We start from the raw sequence: 19596 nt of genomic DNA on the forward strand, positions 1-19596 counted from the left end.
AATTTCATTTGATAAAGAACGAGTAAGGGTTTTATTTCCCAACTCTCTACAGCAATTCTGTCCGGTTGATGGTGGTAATGCACCTTTAAGATGGATTGTCAACCGCTATTAAAAGTCAGGATTGGTCCAACTGCTGGTGAGTTGGTATCCTGACAAAAATTACAACATGAAGACAAAAGAACACTCCAAGCAACTCTGCAAAAAGGTTATTGAAAACCACAAGTCAGGAGATGGATACTAAAAAATTTTCAAGTCACTGAATATCCTTTGTACAGTTAAATCAATCATCAAGAAATGGAAAGAAAATGGCACTGCTGTAAATCTGCCTAAAGCAGGCCATCCTCAGAAACAGAGTGCCCCAGCAAGAAGGGCACTAGGGATGGAGGCCACCTACAGACCAATGACAACTCTGGAGGAGTTACAAACTTCAAGAGGCTGAGATGGGAGACTGCACATGCAACTGCTGTTGGCGGGTGCTTCAGCAGTCACAGCTTTATGGGAGAGTGACAAAGGGAAAGCCACTGTTGGAAAAAAAACACACACATGAAATCTCAGCTAGAGTTTGCTAGAAGGTATGTAGGAGACTCTGAAATCAGCTGGAAGAAGGTTCTATGGCCTGATGAAACCAAAATTGAGCTTTTTGGCCATCAGACTATATGCTATGTTTGGTGTAAGCCAAACAACACACAGCATCTCTACTGTGAAGCATGGCGGTGGCTGCATCATGCTATGGGGATGCTTCACTGCAGCAGGCCCTGGAAGTCTTGTGAAGGTTGAGGGTAAAATGAATGCAGCAAAATACAGGAAAGTCCTGGAGGAAAACCAGATGCAGTCTACAAGAGAACTGAGACTTGGGATAAGAATTTGTTGCTGGACTTGAAAAGGGCTGTTCACTCTCCATGCAATCTGACAGATCTTGAGCAGTTTTATAAAGAACGGGGAAAAATTGCAGTGTCCAGATAGGCAAAGCTGATAGAGACCTATCCACAGAGACTCAAGAATGTAATTGCTGCCAAAGGTGCATCAAGTAAATACTGACTTGAAGGGGGTGAGTAATTATGCAATCAATTATTTTGTGTTTAATAATTGAAATACATTTCAGCCAATTTGTAGAAATGTGTTTTCATGTCAACATGAAAAAGTATTTTCTGTTGATCAGTGTCAAGAAAGCCAAATGAAATCCACTGTGATTCAATGTTGTAAAACAATGCAACACAAAAACTTGCAAGAGGGGCGAATACTTTTTATAAGCACTGTAATTTCAGCAAAAACCAAATTAAAAGGAAAACATTTTTCTGGCCTCCAAGCACCAAAAATTTGAAATTACCTAAATGAATTCTGAGCACAATACTGGAGACTGTAGATAAATGTCTTATATCCAAGTATCAAATATGCAAAGGAAGTAATTTATATACCTAAATTAACTGCATGTAGCAACTTGACTTACACTTACACCAAAATAATTTTGGGAGAGGTTCCACTTTCTCAGTTTAGGTCCTGTAATACTGATTTTGATATATTACAGTGAAAACATTTGAAAAGAATTATGAAATAATGTGAAATTCAAGTAAATTTATTATTGAAGACGATATATTACCATATACAACCCTGAGATTTATTTCCTTGCGGGTTTCTTCAATAAATCCATAACAGAATAATAACCATAATAGAATCAATGAAAGGCTACACAACTTGAGCATTCAACTAGTGTGTAAAAGACACAAACTGTGAAAATACAAAAAGGAAGAAATACTAATAATCATAATAAATAAATATCAAGGAGATAAAGAGTCTTTGATATTGAGTCCGTAAGTTGTGGTAACATTTCGATGATAAAGTGAAGTTGAGTGAAATTATCCCCTTTGGTTCAAGAGCTGATATTTGAGGAGCTAATAACTTCCTGAACCTGGTGGTGACCTGATGATGAACGCTGCTTTCCTGCGACAACATTTCGTGGAGATGTGCTTAATGGTGGGGAGGGCTTTACCTGTGATGGACTGGGCTGTATCCATTACTTTATGTGGTGTCATGAATCCTGTGACAAGTTGAAAAGGACCAGCAGAAATGAAACACACCTGGAGTCTGGTTTACTATAAATTAAGACTATATTTATTACTACTACAAATTAATATCATTAAAACCAGATAATACGATACAGGTTATAAACTATTTTATATATCTCTGTAAATGTGTGTGTGGATACAAAGATAATAGTCTGGGAGGTAGAGATTAGTCTTACAGTGTCAGGTTAAGTTTAAGCAGATCAGTTGACTTTGTGGTGCGTCAAGTTAGAGGGGGAGAGGCGGGAGAGGGGGGAGGGGGGGGGAGGGGGGAGAGGGGGAGGGAGAGGGAGAGGGGGAGGGGGAGGGAGAGGGAGAGGGGGAGGGAGAGGGGGAGGGGGAGGGGGAGGGAGAGGGGGAGGGGGAGGGGGAGGGGGAGGGAGAGGGAGAGGGAGAGGGAGAGGGAGAGGGAGAGGGAGAGGGAGAGGGAGAGGGAGAGGGAGAGGGAGAGGGAGAGGGAGAGGGAGAGGGAGAGGGAGAGGGAGAGGGAGAGGGAGAGGGAGAGGGAGAGGGAGAGGGAGAGGGAGAGGGAGAGGGAGAGGGAGAGGGAGAGGGAGAGGGAGAGGGAGAGGGAGAGGGAGAGGGAGAGGGAGAGGGAGATAATTGAGTTGATGTTTACATTGGCAGCTTTAGTTGTTCTTGCTTCCGAAGTCTTTAGAGTCACTTCGTGTGAACCCCACACAGACACAGATGGACAGAGCCCCTGCTAGGGAACGGTCTACTAACCCACGGCACGGGTTCACCACCAGCAGACCCCCACAGGCAAGCTCTTACCCGCACTGGTAATCACGGGTCGAAATTAATCGGTCCATGGCCTCCACCCTCGTGGTGGTCTTAAACTCCACCAGTGGTTTCTCGGGTAGCTTCCACAATTTTCCGTGTCGTGTCTCCTCTGCCGTTATCAGACCAAAAGCCTCAACTTTTTATAATCCATTCGAAATTCCAGCCGTCCGTTAACTCAACCACTGAGCTGTTACCATGGTGACTTCCCAGCTCGTGCCTCAGCTGGCGCCGTACTCTCTCTCTCTCTCTCTCAAGGTCACAATTAAAAGTGTTATCAAAACCAAGTCAGAGTCCTCTCTCTCTTTTAATTGCCTCCTTGTTCATTAGACTGCTGAATTTTCTAGCAGTTTCTCACCTGCGTGACAGTGGGACTTTCCGTTCACGGACATTGGTGTTTCCATACCAGGCTATGATGCAGCCAGTCAATACTCTCCAGTACACATCTACAGAAGTTTATCAAAGTTTGAGATGTTATGCCAAACCTTCGCAAACTCCTAAGGAAGTAGAGGCACTGCCATGCTTTCTTCGTAATTGACCTTGCGTGCTCAGACCAGGACAGGTCCTCTGAAATAATAACACCAAGGAAATTAAAGCTGTTGACCCTCTCCGCCTCTGAGAACTGGCTCATGGACCTCTGGTTTCCTCTCCTGAAGTCAATAATCATCTCCTTGGTCTTGCTGACATTGAGTAAGAGACTGTTGTTATGGCACCACTCAGCCAGATTTTCAGTCTCCATCCTATGTGCTGACTCATCACTAACTTTAATTCAGCCATCGACAGTGGTGTCTTCAGCAAACTTGAATATAGTCTTGGAGCTGTGCTTAACCACAGTCATAAGTATAAAGTGAGTAGAGCAGGAGCTAAGCACACAGCCTTGTGGTGTACCTGTGCTGATGGAGACCGTGGGGATGTTTTTGCCAATCCGAACTGACTCGGGTCTCAAAGTGAGGAAATTGAGCATAAATTGCATAATGAGGTATTGAGCCCACAGTCTTGAAGCTTATTGATTAGTTTTGAGGGGATGATGTTATTGAATGTTGAGTTATAGTCGATAAAGAGCATCCTGATGTATAGTTGCAAGAAAAAGCTTGTGAACCCTTTGTAATTAATGGTCTTCTGCATTAATTTCTCACAAAATGTGGTCTGATCTTCATCTAAGTCACAATAATGGACAAATACAATCTGCCAAAACTAATAACACACAAATAATTGTACTTTTCATGTCTTTATTCAACACATTGTTTAATCATTCACAGTCCAGGCTGGAAAAAGTATGTGAACCCTTTAATTTAATTACTGGTAGAACCTCCTTTAGCAGCAATAACCTCCACCAAATGTTTCCTGTAGCTGCTGATCAGACTTGCACAAAGGCAAGGAAGAATTATACACCATTCCTCCATACAAAACGGTTTCAGTTGATCAATATTTCTGGGATACATTGCATGAACAGAGCCCTCTTCAAGTCATACCACAGCATCTCAATTGGGTTAAGGTCTGGACTCTGACTTGACTATTCCAAAACACAAATTTTCTTCTTCTTAAACCGTTCTGTTGTTGATTTATTGAATTTAAATCTTACATCCATCCCACAACACGAGGGAGTAAATATCTTTGCATTAGTATTCTGTCGCAATGTACAGACATATAAAGTTATGTCTAATGGCTTGTAGTTGTAGGAAGAAGCTGTCCTGTAACCTGTTGATACCATTTGCCAGACAGCAGCAGCTGAAACAATTTAAGGTTGGGGTGACTGGTTTACCCAATGATCTTCCAGCATCTGTTGCTGTAAATGTCCTAAATGGAGAGAAGTTCACATCCACAGATACTCAAGGTTTCAGATCATTATCTCATTGCAATATCCAACTTATATTAAGCTTCAGGTGACAGCTACCCTTACATTATCCTGTAAAATGTATTTATAGAATTTTGAATTCATTGTTTCCTCAATGATTGCAAGCTGACCAGGTCCTGAGGCAGCAAAGCAGCCCCAAGTCATGATGCTCCTTTCACCATGCTTCACAGTTGGGATGAGGTTTTGGTATTTCTGTACAGTGCCCCATTTCCTCCAAATATTGTGGCGTGCATTTCTGCCAAAATGTTCAACTTTTGACTCATCTCTGGAACGGTTTGCAAAACATTACTTCCTACAAAATGAAACCCAACAGCATGAATGGCAGCAATACCTCACTACCAGATGAACTCAATGCCTTCCATGCCCACTTTGAAAGGGAGAATATAACTACAGCTGTGAAGATCCCTGTTGCACCTGATGACCCTGTGATCTCTGTCTCAGAGACCAATGTTAGGCTGTCTTTAAAGAGAGTGAACCCTTGCAAGGTGAAAGGTCCTGATGGAGTACCTGATAGGGCTCTGAAAACCTGTCCAACCAACTGGCAGGAGTACTCAAGGACATTTTCAACCTCTCACTGCTACATGTGGAAGATCCTACTTGCTTCAAAATGGCAACAATTATACCAGTGCCTAAAAAGATTAATGTGAGCTGCCTTAACGACTATTGCCCGGTGGCACTCACATCTACAGTGATGAAATGCTTTGAGAGGTTGGTCATGACGAGACTGAACACCTGCTCCAGCAAGGGCATGGACCTACTGCAATTTGCCTATTGCCACAATAGGTCAACGGCAGGTGCAATCTCAATGGCTCTTAACATGGCTTTAGACCACCTGGACAACACAAGCACTTATGTCAGGATGCTGTTCATCAACTATGGCTTAGCATTTAATTCCATCATTCCCACAATCCTGACTGAGAAGTTACAGAACCTGGGCTTCTGTACCTCCCTCTGCAATTGGATCCTCGACTTCCTAACCAGAAGACAACAATCTGAACAGATTGGTGATAATATCTCCTCCACACTGACGATCAACACTGGTGCACCTCAGGGGTGTGTGCTTAGTCCACTGCTCTACTCTCTCTGTACCCATGACTGTGTGGCTAGGCATAGTTCAAATACCATCTATAAATTTGGTGATAATACAACCATTGTTGGTAGAATCTCAGATGGTGACGGGAGGGTGTACAGGAGCAAGGTATGCTAACAAGTGGAATGGGGTTGCAGCAACAACCTGGCACTCAACATCAGTAAGACGAAAAAGCTGACTGTGGACTTCCAGAATGGTAAGATGAAGGAACACATACCAATTCTCATAGAGGGATCAGACATGGAGAGAGTGAGCAGTTTCAAGCTCCTGGGTGTCAAGATCTCTGAGGACCGAACCTGGTCCCAACATATTGATGTTGATATAAAGAAGGCAAGACAGTGACTATACTTCATTAGGAGTTTGAAGAAATTTGGTATGTCAACAAATACACTCAAAAACTTCTATAGATGTAATGTAGAGAGCATTCTGACAGGTTGCATCACTGTCTGGTATGGGGAGTGGGAGGGAGGCGGCACTGCACAGGACCGAAAGAAGCTGCAGAGGGTTGTAAATCTAGTCAGCTCCATCTTGGGTACTAGCCTACAAAGTATCCAGGACAACTTCAGGGAGTGGTGTCTCAGAAAGGCAGCGTCCATTATTAAAGACCTCCAGCACCCAGGGCATGCCCTTTTCTCACTGTTACCATCAGGTAGAAGGTACAGAAGCCTGAAGGCACATGCTCAGCGATTCAGGAACAGCTTCTTCCCCTCTGCTACCCGATTCCTAAGTGGACATTGAACCCTTGAACGCTACCTCACTTTTTTTTTTTTTTAAGTATTATTTGTTTTTTGCACAATTTTAAATCTATTCAATATACATACACTGCAATTTATTTATTTATTATTTTATTTTTGGTACTTTTCTTTTATATTATGTATTGCATTGAACTGCTGCTGCTAAGTTAACAAATTTCACGACACATGCCGGTGATAATAAACCTGATTCTGATTCATCTGTCCACAGAACATTGTCCCAGAAGCAGTTTAGAATTTCCAGATGGGCTTTTGCAAACTTGAGACGTGCAGCAATGTTTTTTGTGGAGAGTAGGTTTCCTCTGTGGTGTCCTTCCATGAACACCATTCTTGGTCAGCCTTTTTCTTATAGTGGACACATGAACAGAGACTTCAGCAAGTTCTAGAGATTTCTGCAGGTCTTTTGCTGTTACCCTTGAGTTCTTTTTCACCTCCTCCAGCATTGCACATTGTGCTCTTGGTAGGATGTCCACTGCTAGGGAGAGCAGGAAGCGGTACTGAATTTCCTCCATTTGTACACAATTTCTATTACTGTGGACTGATGAACATTTAGATCTTTAGAAACGCTTTTGTAGCCTTTGCCAGCTTCATGTATCTCTACAATCCTTCTAAGATTCTCTGAAAGTGGTTTTGATTGAGTCATGGTGCACATAAACAAATCTTTCTTCAGCAGAGCAGGCTGTGTCAGTAACCTTTCTGCACCTTTTTTATAGGGCAGGGCACCTCTACAACCCGCATCTCCAATCTCATCTCAATGACTGGAACTACTGACTCTGCTTTTGTAGAAGGCAGTATGCCAGAGGTTCACATACTTTTTTGCACCTAGACTGTGGACCTGTTGCTCTGGTAGGCAAACTGGAGAGAACCCACGTCAGGCAGAAACGAACCTATCAGGAACCTATCAAAACACTTCCATCACTGTGAATGTAAGTGCTACTGGATGAAAGCCATTGAGGCAGGTTACCACATTCTTCTTAGACACTGGTATAAACTGAAGCCTGCTTGAAGCAGGTGGGTACATTAGACTGCCAAAGTGAGAAGTTAAAGATCTCAGTGAACATTCCAGCCAGTTGATCAGCAAAGGTTCTTAGTACTTAGTCAGGTACCCTGAGGCCCCATGTGCCACCTAGGCACTAAGGGTTCAGACGACGACAGGTACCTCATCTGGGTATAAATCAAGTTTACTTTGTTGCTAAACTCTGCAGTGACAAACAGAGAATATTAGATTTCCCATACTTTACATCCTATTTATTGTTAGCATCCATAAAATCAAACTGTGGATACCTTTACTTTATCCTGAAAGCTGCTTTATATTAACCAGAATGCAGCACAATATAACACAAATTGTTAAAAACAATTAGTTTTCTGGAAAAAAAAATCATAATATAGCAAATACATAATACAGAACAAGGCTCTAAATTACTTGTTATTTGTAAGCAACTTTGGAAAGATAAAAGAGCAATGCATAACTTGTAGGTGGTTGAAATGGAATTATTCAGAGGATTGCTGAAACCAGAGAAATACCAGACAAAGAGCAGATTCCAAGGGAGATATAACTTTTACCTTCAAATGTGTGCTGATCTATGATTAGTAAACTGTGCACTTCCACTTCATCCCCAAATGAACTTTCATGCTGCGAGGTACTACTTGGGAAAAGTTTACTGGAGCTGACACTGGTGGAAAGAGCCTTAAAAGGGAAAACAAAGAACACTGAAGTAAACAATGAGTGTCACACTGCAATACACAACTTCTTCAGGTAAGGGCATTTTCAATTTTTAATATATTAATGCATCCTAAATCAATAATATTGTATAATGCTATTTGTTACCGCCCTAGATCACACACTTCCTAGATACTCAGATCAACTTTCCTGGCATCAGTTTATTCATATCTATGCAATCTTTCTCTTCCTTTCAATCCTATCCCATTCCTCCACATAATGGTTGTCCTGAACATAGCAGCATTAAGAAATAATTTCTGCTACGATTCCCATCAGCCCAGCTGAATCTACTCAAAACCCTACGACCACTTAGGTCAAATGCACCAAGAAGTCTTTTTAGCAGTGACCATAATGATTCACCTCTCCACGACTACTCCAGAGCACTAACACTGCAATCCACTGCCCACTTTCATGCTTCATCTGCAGCCCAATGCAAAGAAGTCCTTGCAAAATTTCTCTACCAGATTCAACATGGTTAGCACCATTTCCCCAATAGAACAGAGCCTGAACCAAACTGGTTCAGCTAATTATTGATTGATGGGTTTACTTTTAAGCATGCTAATTATGCATCCCCTGACTGCAATACTTCAGTGTCCTGATCATTTCCACAAAACCACAAATCATCCAAAACTTGGCTGCCAATATCCTTTCCCGAACAAAGCCACACCTCCTCATTCATTGCCCTCAGCTTCAAAACGTCATTCACTCCCTGAACATTCACTCTTTTTCAAACAGTTTAAAATCAATTAGACTTAAGAAAAATCCTATCACGACTCTATCTCGACAACTTCGTTCTTCATGTTCACTTACATCTTCGGGTCTATTGATTATACACAAGAGCCAGAAGCAGACCTTCCAGCACTTCAATCCTGTTGTACCATTGTTCATGCCAAGATAACTTCATAGCCTGACACCAAGTGCCCTAATCAAGTGTTTTTTTTTAAATTGAAGAACCTATTAAGCACATGCTTCAACAACTAAGCAAGAGAATTACAAAGATTTACAATCCCCCCCCTTCATAGAGAAATTTGTACTCAGAATTGCAAAGAGGACAGTGATAAATATCAACAGGATATAAATGATCCGATGCATAGTAGGTGAGATTTAAAGCGGGGAAATACTTCATGGTTGAGGGGCTGAGGAACAGTGGTTACATGCATAAAGCATAGGAATTAAGACTTAAAAAGTTGGGGGGTTTTCTACACACACCACGTGGCTGCAACCTGGAATCTACTGTGTGCGGGTGTGGTGGAGGCAGATACCACTGCAACCTTCAAGTTGGAATTGAATAAATATATGGCAAGGAGAAGTTTGCTAGATTACGGAGAAGCAAGGGGTGGAATTAGTGAGCTGTTCTGGTAGAAAGCAGTACGGACATGATATTCTGGTTGACCTCCTTGTGTGCTGTAACCATTCTATAATTGCAAGATTCATTCACCCCAGTAAGGCTTTGATAGTCTATCCTGAAACCACATCCAGTGTTCTGGACATTCTGCTCTCAGCAGCTAGTGTCAATCCTTCTCCAGATCATTTATTGCCCAATAAGATTGCCTTTTTTCCTTTGTAAGTCAAATGAGCATAAAGTTGGTATTGCCATCTTATTTAATGTGTTCTAGAACAATGCCTTCATTGCACAAATCATTCTTTTAAATTTACTCTTCACAGACAAGATCTGTTTATCCTTTTTCAGATATGAAACCACAGTGAATGTCTAAAGGCGTATACTCAGTCACAGAACACTTCCAGCTACCTTGGCTCCATTTTCTTGGAAACTCCTCTCCAAACACATTAGCCCTCTATGTCCATTTGATATTTACAAATTTAAAGTCTGTGTCTAAGCTCCTATTCACATTTCCAAGCCTTCTCACAAAGGCTTGATGCCTGCTCCTTTTTTCTCTGTGTTGCATTTTGAGATATTTCCCCAGATTAGATTAGACCAAGAATAAAATAATCACTTTTTTTTACCTGAGTGCTGGCACTTGGTCTCAGGACAGAGGTGCCTCCACTGGGATCTAATACTTCTACTCTACTACTGACCAGACCAAAACACTGTGATGCCTCCTGGTAACAGATTCTCCTGCAAAAGAAAAAGCACCTAATGAAATCTAAATTAACCCAAATGTTTAAATTTCACTTTAATTGTCAAACTGACCTTGATGCACTTAATAAAACAAAAAAATAACAATTTGTCAGAATAGCTCAGCAGGTCAGACATCTCTGGATATAAAGTTGACATTTCAGGTCTAGACTCTTTGCCTCTAAGTCTGTGGAAAATGAAATCTAAAACTTTGACAAACATCCATAGATATGTGGTGGAGAATGTACTGACTGGTTGCATTATGCCCTGGTATAGAAACACCAATGCCTTTGAACAGAAATCCTACAAAAGGGAGTGGATTCAGTCCCATACATTACAGGTAATGCCCTCCGAATTATGAAGCTTATACTCATGAAACGCTGTCGTAGGAGAGCACCATCCATCATCAGAGATTCTCACCACCCATGCCATGCTCTTTTCTCATTGCTGCCATCAGGTAGAAAGTACAAGAGCCTCAAGACTCACACCACCAGGCTCAAGAACAGTTACTACCCCATAGCCATCAGGGTCTTGAACACAGGGAATAACTACACTTACTTGCCCATCCATTGAGATGTTCCCACAACCAACGATCTCACTTTAAGGACTCTTCATCGTATAATCTCATGTTCTTGTCATCCATTGTTGTTTACTTACATTTACATTTGCAGCTTATTGACTACTACACTCTAGTTGATCTTTCATTGATCCTGTTATAGTTACTATTCTATAGATTTGCTAAGTATACCTGCAGGAAAATGAATCTCAGGATTGTATATGGTGTACTTCAATAATACAATTTACTTTGAGCTTTGAATTAGGTACTTCATTTACCAACAACATTCCATTGGTAATGCTGTTCACTGAACAAAAGATTGAATAATCTTGTGCCATTTTCATTGTTTTTTTTTCTGTTGATCCTACATTAATTAGCTTCTGTTACTTTTCCCATTATGCTCACTGTGCCCAAGGTATAGAGTTCCCTTTTTAGTCAAAGGGATAACAGAATATAGATTGACACTGAAATTTCAATACAGCCACCACAGGTATCATAAAACTCCCCAATCCAATTGTGAAAAGATAAGGTTAAATATGTTTATCACATGCATTAACAATAATTAAATGACAGGTATAGGTTTAACCAATTTAGTTCAGGATCCTTAGAGGCCTTGATTTTTAAAAAAATCAGCTGTTGACTTTAAGATTCAAAGGAGCTTCATGATTTACGCACAAGTCCCAGCACTTGACTATGCATTGGACTGAAAATCAAGGAGAGAGCCCAAAAAATTAATCTTTTTAGATAAGCAAGTATAGTTGACGTTTTATAGACCACTGAGTTCCCTTTGTGTTAGCTGTGATCAACATTCTTAGTTACAATCAAATGTGTTTTATTTCTAGAAATACTCTCTCTCATAAAGTTTATTGAAAGGTCTATGATATAGAAATAAATTACTAGAAATTTTATCTGGTACAATTGTATATGATGCACTTGCCTATCAAACAGCAAATTAATATTTCTTTAAAATATTGATTGCGGATATATTAACAAGCTAATCTAGCATAGAGGACAAGCCATTGGTAGGAATAACAAGTCTTTTTCATCTCCTGAGGCCAAATAGAAGTACATGAAGATAATTACTGAAGCAGAAGTGCTGATTAATTTTAAACTGTTAACTTAGCAAATATTACGAATCTAAAGGCAGGACATACCAGGTATGGAATGAACAGCTTGTTTGCATTAATAAAAAAGCTTCGTGCATTGAAACAATACTACTCACACAGGCACACCTTGAAACAATTTTTACTACTTGATATGACATACAGTTGGTAAGGAGCACTTACTTTGGAGACTCATTAAGTGGCACTGTCCGGATGTGTAGTTTCTGAATCTCATCAATGGTTCCTATAGTTAAAGTGCTGTTGTTGGCCAAGGCTAAACTGTGAGACAGGAACAAGATAAAATAAGGTTTAAAAAAAAACCAGCAGTTAAAACAACAATCAGAGGGCAGGCAGCCAGAAAAAAGATGATTTATCATTCATAAACAGCTTTAACAAAGGTTTTTCCAAAATTATTTTCCTGAATTTTTGAAACATGAAACTTCATGTAAGAATTATTCTCAGAGTATGAAATACTATATGTACTGTAGATGTAATCCTTGAGAGCATGTGGAAGCAGATTCAATTGTAAAATTCAGATGAAAACTGAATAATGGTTTATGCAAATAAAAGTTGTTTAAGTATTCAGGAAGACATTGAGGTTATGAAGAACTGGAACAGAAGAGGAGTTGAGGCCAGCACAATCAGCAATTATCATGCTGAATGGAGGGGCAGGGTTGAGGTGAGTGGCCTACTCTTTTTCCTATTTTGTGTTCTTATGGAAAAGAGATTAATTAATTTAATTAGATAAATTAAAAAGAACACAATGGACGAAAGGCCTGCTTTTGCAATGCGCCATTCAATAATACTAAAGTAAGTTTTGCAAGGTTGATTCAAAAGATGAAATAACAGACATACAATAAAGTGGAAAGAACCGATATTAATGAAAGAAAATTAGGTATAGTTCCTTGAGAAAGGAAGGCAAGGCAACAAATCTGGTAATCATGAGGAATTGCCAGAAAAACACAAGCATTTTAAACTCAGTTTACACAAATTCATTTGATAGTAGGATTGCACGGCCATTTCAACTTTCGCTGACTCACTGTTGCAGATAAATAATCTGAAAGAAACTGTTCAAATGTCAAAAAAAAAATAAAAGTACAAACATCATCAAGCTCAGGTAATCCCAGGCATAAGAACAAATGGGTCACCTTTTTTTTTCTCCCCACTGACCAGGTTAGGTAGTGGCTTGTCAGAGAAATCTCCAAAAAGTTCTTGGATTTTGTTATCATTTATAAACTTAACCAATTATAATAAAGGGCCACAGAAAACTAAAGTATCAAATGATCACAGATTGATTAGTGCAAGTATCTGCTTCAAGAGTCTCAGGTCAGGCATTCAAACAAATTAGCTTAACCATCAAAGTCAAATGAATGTAATTATGAACTCAGTTCTGGGAATAGCGACCTGAGAAGTACTGATTGACACTACTTCATCTTCTTAGTTCAAAACTGACGAATCTGCACAGCAATGAAAATCAGCAAATACTGAATGGACTTGAAAGTTAAAAACCTGCACCTAAGGTATCCAACTTGAGCTGTAAGTCTGCATCTACAGGAACAGATTTAATTTCTTTCAGAAACTCTCTTTTTAAAGACAATGATTTAAATTTCCTGACTTTTGGATTTAACTTTCCAAATACTCTGTAGCACAAAACTGTCATTATTTTCTAAATAAAAAAACCTGCACTTGTTCAGAATATAATGGAGGGACAGGTATTAAGATGATTCTTAAAATGTGTAATAACGCTCAAGATCGTGAAGTGATGACTGCATTCTACAAGGTGCTTTCTATCGGTAGTTAAGTATCCACAAAGTGGCACAGTCAAGACTGTGGTAGTGGAACATGACAAAAAGCTAGTGAAAGAAACTTGCATTTATATAATGCTGTTCCTAATCAGACAACATTCTAAAACATTTTAAAGTTGAATATTTGCTTTTAAGTTGTGCAATAAGAAGCTTGATAGAATTCAGGACAAAACACCAGCATTCCCTCCACTACTGGTGTACTTTTTGATCAAAGTCCAGAAGCTCTTTTCCTAACAGCATTCAATCACCTTAACTATATCCACTGCAGGGATACAAAGTAATTGTAATTTGCCACTTTTGGCATGGAATTAAGAGAACACTAATGTGTTGGCTGACCTGCAATATTTATATCCTGTAAATCAATTTTTAAGAAATGGAATCCAGGAAAGTTTTAAAATATCTCTTTATGCATTACTAACCTGTCAGAATAATGTACTTTAAGTACTTTATGCATCACTAACCTGTCAGGATATCCTTCGGAGTTAAGAGGACACATGTAGTTTACTTCCTTAAGGTTAACGTTTGAGAAAACCAGCTTATGATTGCTGCTATAAATGACTGTAGGACGATCTGAACAGGCAAAGACATTTGTAGTAGACAAAGATCTGAACGTTCGCAGCACTGTTGGCTGGGTCCCCAGTGTGACTTTCTTACGGTCACTCAGCAAGCCTAAAAAATAAACAATGCAAAAATATTAGCTTACTAACATTAGTAATGAGTGCTCTGTTTGTTTATCTGCTGTTAAAATCATAGCTTTTTTCTGATATGTGCACTTTCAAATGTACTTGACACTTTACTTAAATTACCATTATTCTTGTATAAATGACAATACAAGACAAGATCCAGACAACTCTTCCACCAACAACACACGCAGCTTATGGCAGAGTCTGCACACCATCGCAGACTTCAAAACTAAGTGCAGTGGTGCTGACAACATTGCGGCTTCTCCCCCAGATGAGCTAAATCTTTTTTTACTTAGTTCGATGTCGCCAACACTGAACCCGAGGAGAGCCCCCGAAGTGACCTGCAACTTGGTCATCTCGGAGGCTGAAGAACACAGGTATTTCCAATGAGTGGACAGTCACAAGGCTACCGGACCAGATGGCATCCCAGGGCGGGTACACTGGATGTACACGGCACAACTGGCAGGTGTGTTTACAAACATTTTTAATCTCTCCCTCTGACAGTATATAGTCCCTCCTGCTTCAAAACATCCACTATTGTTCCTGTACCTAAAAACAATGAGGTAACATGACTGAACAACTGGCGTCTTGTTGCACTCACCTCAATAATAAGCAAATGCTTTGAGAGGCTGGACAATAACTACATGCTGGATCCCCTACAATTCACTTACTGACACAACTGATTGACAGATGACGTAATAGCCACAGTTCTACACACTGTCTTACACACCTGGAGAAGAAGGATGCTTATTGAGAATACTGTTCTTGGACTACAGTTCAGCATTCAACACCATGATTTCCTCCAGACTTGACAAGCAGCTCAGAAACTTTGGCCTTCACCCTGCCTTGTGCAACTGGATCCTGGACTTCCTGTCAGCTCACTGGCAGGTGGTAAGAGTGGGCTCCCTCACCTCTGCCCCTCTGATCCTCAACGCAGGAGACCCTCAGGGCCGTGTCCTAAGTCTCCTCCTTTACTCTCTGTATACCCCTGACTGTGTCACAACCACAGTTCCAATCTGCTAATTAAATTTGCTGATGATACAACATTGATTGGCCTAATCTCATAAAATAATGAGGCAGCTTACAGAGAAGTCATCACCCTGACACAGTGGTGTCAAGAAAACAACCTCTCCCTCAATGTCACAAAAACAAAAGAGCTGGTTGTGGACTACAGGAGGAATGGAGACAGGCTAACCCCTATTGACATCAATAGATCTGGGGTTGAGAGGGTGAACAGCTTTAAGTTCCTCAGCATACACATCATTAGGATTTCATGCGGTCTGTACATACCAGTTGTGTGGTGAAAGAAGCACAACAGTGCCTCTTTCACCTCAAACTGTTGAAAAAGTTTGGTGTGAGTCTCCAAATCCTAAAGACTTTCTACAGGAGCACAATTGAGAGCATCCTGACTAGCTGCATCACTGCCTAGTATGGGAACTATACTTCTCTCAGTCACAGGACTCTGCAGAGAGTGGTGTGGACAGCTCAGCACATCTGTAGATGTGAACTTCCTACTATTCAGGACATTTACAGAGAATGGTGCATAAAAAGGGCCCAAAGGATCATTGGGGACCTGAGTCACCCCAACTACAAACTGTTTCAGCTGCTACCATCAGGGAAACGGTACCACAGCATTAAAGCCAGAACCAACAGGCTCAGACAGCTTCTTCCACCAAGCCATCAGACTGATTAATTCACGCAAATACAATTGTATTTCTATGCTATACTGACTTCCTGTTGTACATACTATTCATTACAAATTACTATAAATTGCATATTGCACATTTAGATGGAGATGTAACATAAAAGATTTTTACTCCTCATGTATGTGAAGGATGTAAGAAATAAAGTCAATTCAATAAAAAGGGAGCAAATGCTGTTATTCGATCACAGTGAGATCACAGCAGCTTGATCATGTCTCCAGAGATCACAACAGGTCAAAGGAAAGTGAATAGAAATTTCAAACCTACACAATTCTTCACAAACTGCAGGCAGAAACAAACTTAGCAACTTTAATGTTACCTCAGCTCCAAGTCAAAAAGTAGGATCTTCTAGTCTAATTTGGTCAATACCATACTTAGACAACTACAGATGGCTTTATACTAAGTTTAATGGCTCTTAGTAGATCCTACAGTTAATCCCACTGGAGATGGAAGTAAAGGAACCTCAGAACTCTAGTCATTAACTTACACTATTGCAATAATGATCTTAGGCTACATCCACACTAGACCGGGTAATTTTGAAAATGCTGGTTTCACGTAAAAACGATAGGCATCCACACTATGCGTTTTTGAAAATATCTCTATCCATTTTTGAAACTATCTCTATCCACGTTGAAATGGAGATTTCAGCGAATCTCCTCCTACTGGGCATGCGCAGGACACATCTACTGAAAACAAGCGACATGTTTGGTGTTGAATCTCGCCGTAAAAGTGCGCGTTTGTGTAGTTACAGACTAGAAAAACTTAAACAACGGGCAGCTGTTGGTTCTTGCGCAGGAGAACTTTCTTTTTCTTTTCAAATCTTTTTATTAATTTTTAAGAAAAACATTATAAAAATATAAGTACAAAACATTTGAGAGTACATAATAGATTAATTAACAATCAAATATGTATTAATCAATACATAAAGTCTCCCAAACTCATAGTATAATGTAAAGGAATTAAGAAAAAAAAGAAAAGAAACCCCCCCCAAAAAAAAACTAAAAGAAAAACTAACCAACATGGGCAATTGCATAATGTTAAATACATACAGTAGTGCCAATGACTCCCAACCTCCATCCACACAATTCAGGATAGTAACAATAAGGTTCAGGATCAGAACATTTAATTCATATGAAAATGTTGAATAAATGGTCTCCAAGTTTCCTCAAATTTAACTGAAGAATCAAAAACCACACCTAATTTTTTCTAAACTCAAACAGGAAATAGTTTGAGAAAACCACTGAAATACAGTTGGAGGGTTAATTTCTTTCCAATTCAGTAAAATAGATCTTCTAGCCATTAGTGTAACAAATGCAATCATTCGTTGGGATGAAGCGGATAAACGCTTCTTATCTATCATTGGTAGACCAAAAATTGCGGTAAAAGAATGTGGTTGGAGATTAATATTTAAGACTCTTGAAATAATATTAAAAATATCTTTCCAATAGTTTTGTAAACAAGGACAAGACCAAAACATATGGGTCAACGAAGCAATATCAGAATGACATCTATCACAGGTTGGATTAACATAAGAATAAAATCGAGCAAGTTTATCTTTAGACATGTGAGCTCTATGTACAACCTTAAATTGTATTAGAGCATGTTTAGCACAGATAGAGGATGAGTTTACCAATGATAAAATTTTTTCCCATTGCTCAGTAGATATAGGGCAATGCAATTCTTCCTGCCATTCCTTCTTAATTTTTTCTGATATATCTGGTTGTACATTCATAATCATATTATAAATGATAGCTACTAAGCCCTTTTGACAAGGATTAAGAGCTAAAATTCTTTCTGTAATGTCCAATGGACATTCTTTCGAAAAAGACTTTAGTTCATTATATTAAAAATTTCTCACTTGTAAATATCTAAAAAAATGGGTTTTAGATAAATTATATTTATTAGATAACTGTTCAAAGGACATAATGTTATCATCCAAAAACAGATCACGAAAACATGTTATACCTTTTGTTTTCCATAAAAGAAAAGCTTGATCTATAGATGATGGTCGGAAAAAGTAGTTAGATATTATAGGACTTGACAGCATAAACTTATTCAAACCAAAAAATTTACGAAATTGAAACCAGATTCGTAATGTATACTTGACTATAGGATTAGTTATCTGTTTATTCGTTTTGAATAACGAAAAAGGAAGTGAAGATCCTAAGATTGAGATCAATGAGAAATCTTGCACAGATTTACATTCCAAATTTACCCATTGTGGGCCAGCAACTGTAGTCGATTCTTGTGTCCAAAATATCAAATACCGTATATTAACTGCCCAATAGTAAAATCTTAAATTTGGTAGAGCCAAGTCACCCTCCTTCTTAGGCTTCTGTAAATATTTTTTACCTAGCCTAGGATTTTTGTTCTGCCACAAATACGAAGATATTTTAGAGTCAACTATATCAAAAAAAATTTAGGAATAAAAATTGGTAATGCTTGAAATAGATATAGAAATTTAGATAGTATCATCATCTTAATGGCATTAATTCTACCTACCAAAGACAAAGATAGTGGGGACCACCTATTAGCAAGTTGCTTAATTTGAACTATTAAAGGCAAAAAATTAGTTTTAAATAAATCTTTATGTTTTTTAGTAATTTTAATACCTAAATAAGTAAAATAGTCTGTAACAATTCTATATGGTACCTGATTATAAATTGAAGTATGCATATTTAATGGAAAAAGTTCACTCTTATTAAAATTCAATTTATATCCAGAAAAATTACTAAATTGAGCAAGCAAAGAAGAAATAGCAGGAATAGATCTTTCAGGGTCAGATATATATAATAACAAATCATCCGCATATAATGATACCTTATACATCGTCTCCCCACGGGTAATACCTAAAATATTGGGTGATTCACGAATAGCTATAGCCAAGGGTTCTAAAGCAATGTCAAATAATAAAGGGCTTAAAGGACAACCTTGCCTTGTGCCCCGAAATAACTGAAAAAAAGGGGATCTTTGATTATTGGTGAAGACCGAAGCTAAAGGTTTCTGATATATTAGTTTAATCCATGATATAAATTTTGAACTAAAATTAAAATGTTGCAAAGTATTAAATAAATATGACCATTCGACTCTATCAAATGCTTTTTCGGCATCTAAAGAAATAACACATTCTGGGATTTTAGATGAAGAGGTATAAACAATATTAATTAATTTTCTAATGTTAAAAGATGAATAGCGATTTTTAATAAATCCAGTCTGATCCTCAGAAATAATCCGAGGCAATATATTTTCTAATCTAATAGCCAAAATTTTACTAAAAATCTTAAAATCCGTATTCAGCAAAGATATAGGCCGATAGGATGCACATTCAGTGGGGTCTTTATCTTTTTTAAGAATTAAGGAAATAGAAGCTTCATAAAAAGATTGTGGTAGTTTACCTATACTTAATGCATCT

At 38.9% G+C, this 19596-nt stretch overlaps 1 protein-coding gene across 1 annotated transcript in view; it reads right to left on the reverse strand.

The window, feature by feature from the left end:
- The window catches only part of ddb1 (damage-specific DNA binding protein 1), an 80721-nt gene that overhangs the window by 19908 nt on the left and 41217 nt on the right, over positions 1-19596 (reverse strand). The window contains exons 16-19 of the mRNA XM_073049295.1: positions 14260-14467; positions 12177-12272; positions 10223-10334; positions 8101-8224 (exon numbers count right to left, since the gene is read on the reverse strand). Coding sequence (XP_072905396.1) covers positions 8101-8224; positions 10223-10334; positions 12177-12272; positions 14260-14467 — 540 coding nt within the window. The remainder of the gene's footprint in view (positions 1-8100; positions 8225-10222; positions 10335-12176; positions 12273-14259; positions 14468-19596) is intronic.

Source organism: Hemitrygon akajei, chromosome 6 (assembly GCF_048418815.1).
Source record: "Hemitrygon akajei chromosome 6, sHemAka1.3, whole genome shotgun sequence".
Taxonomy (NCBI): Eukaryota; Metazoa; Chordata; class Chondrichthyes; order Myliobatiformes; family Dasyatidae; genus Hemitrygon; species Hemitrygon akajei.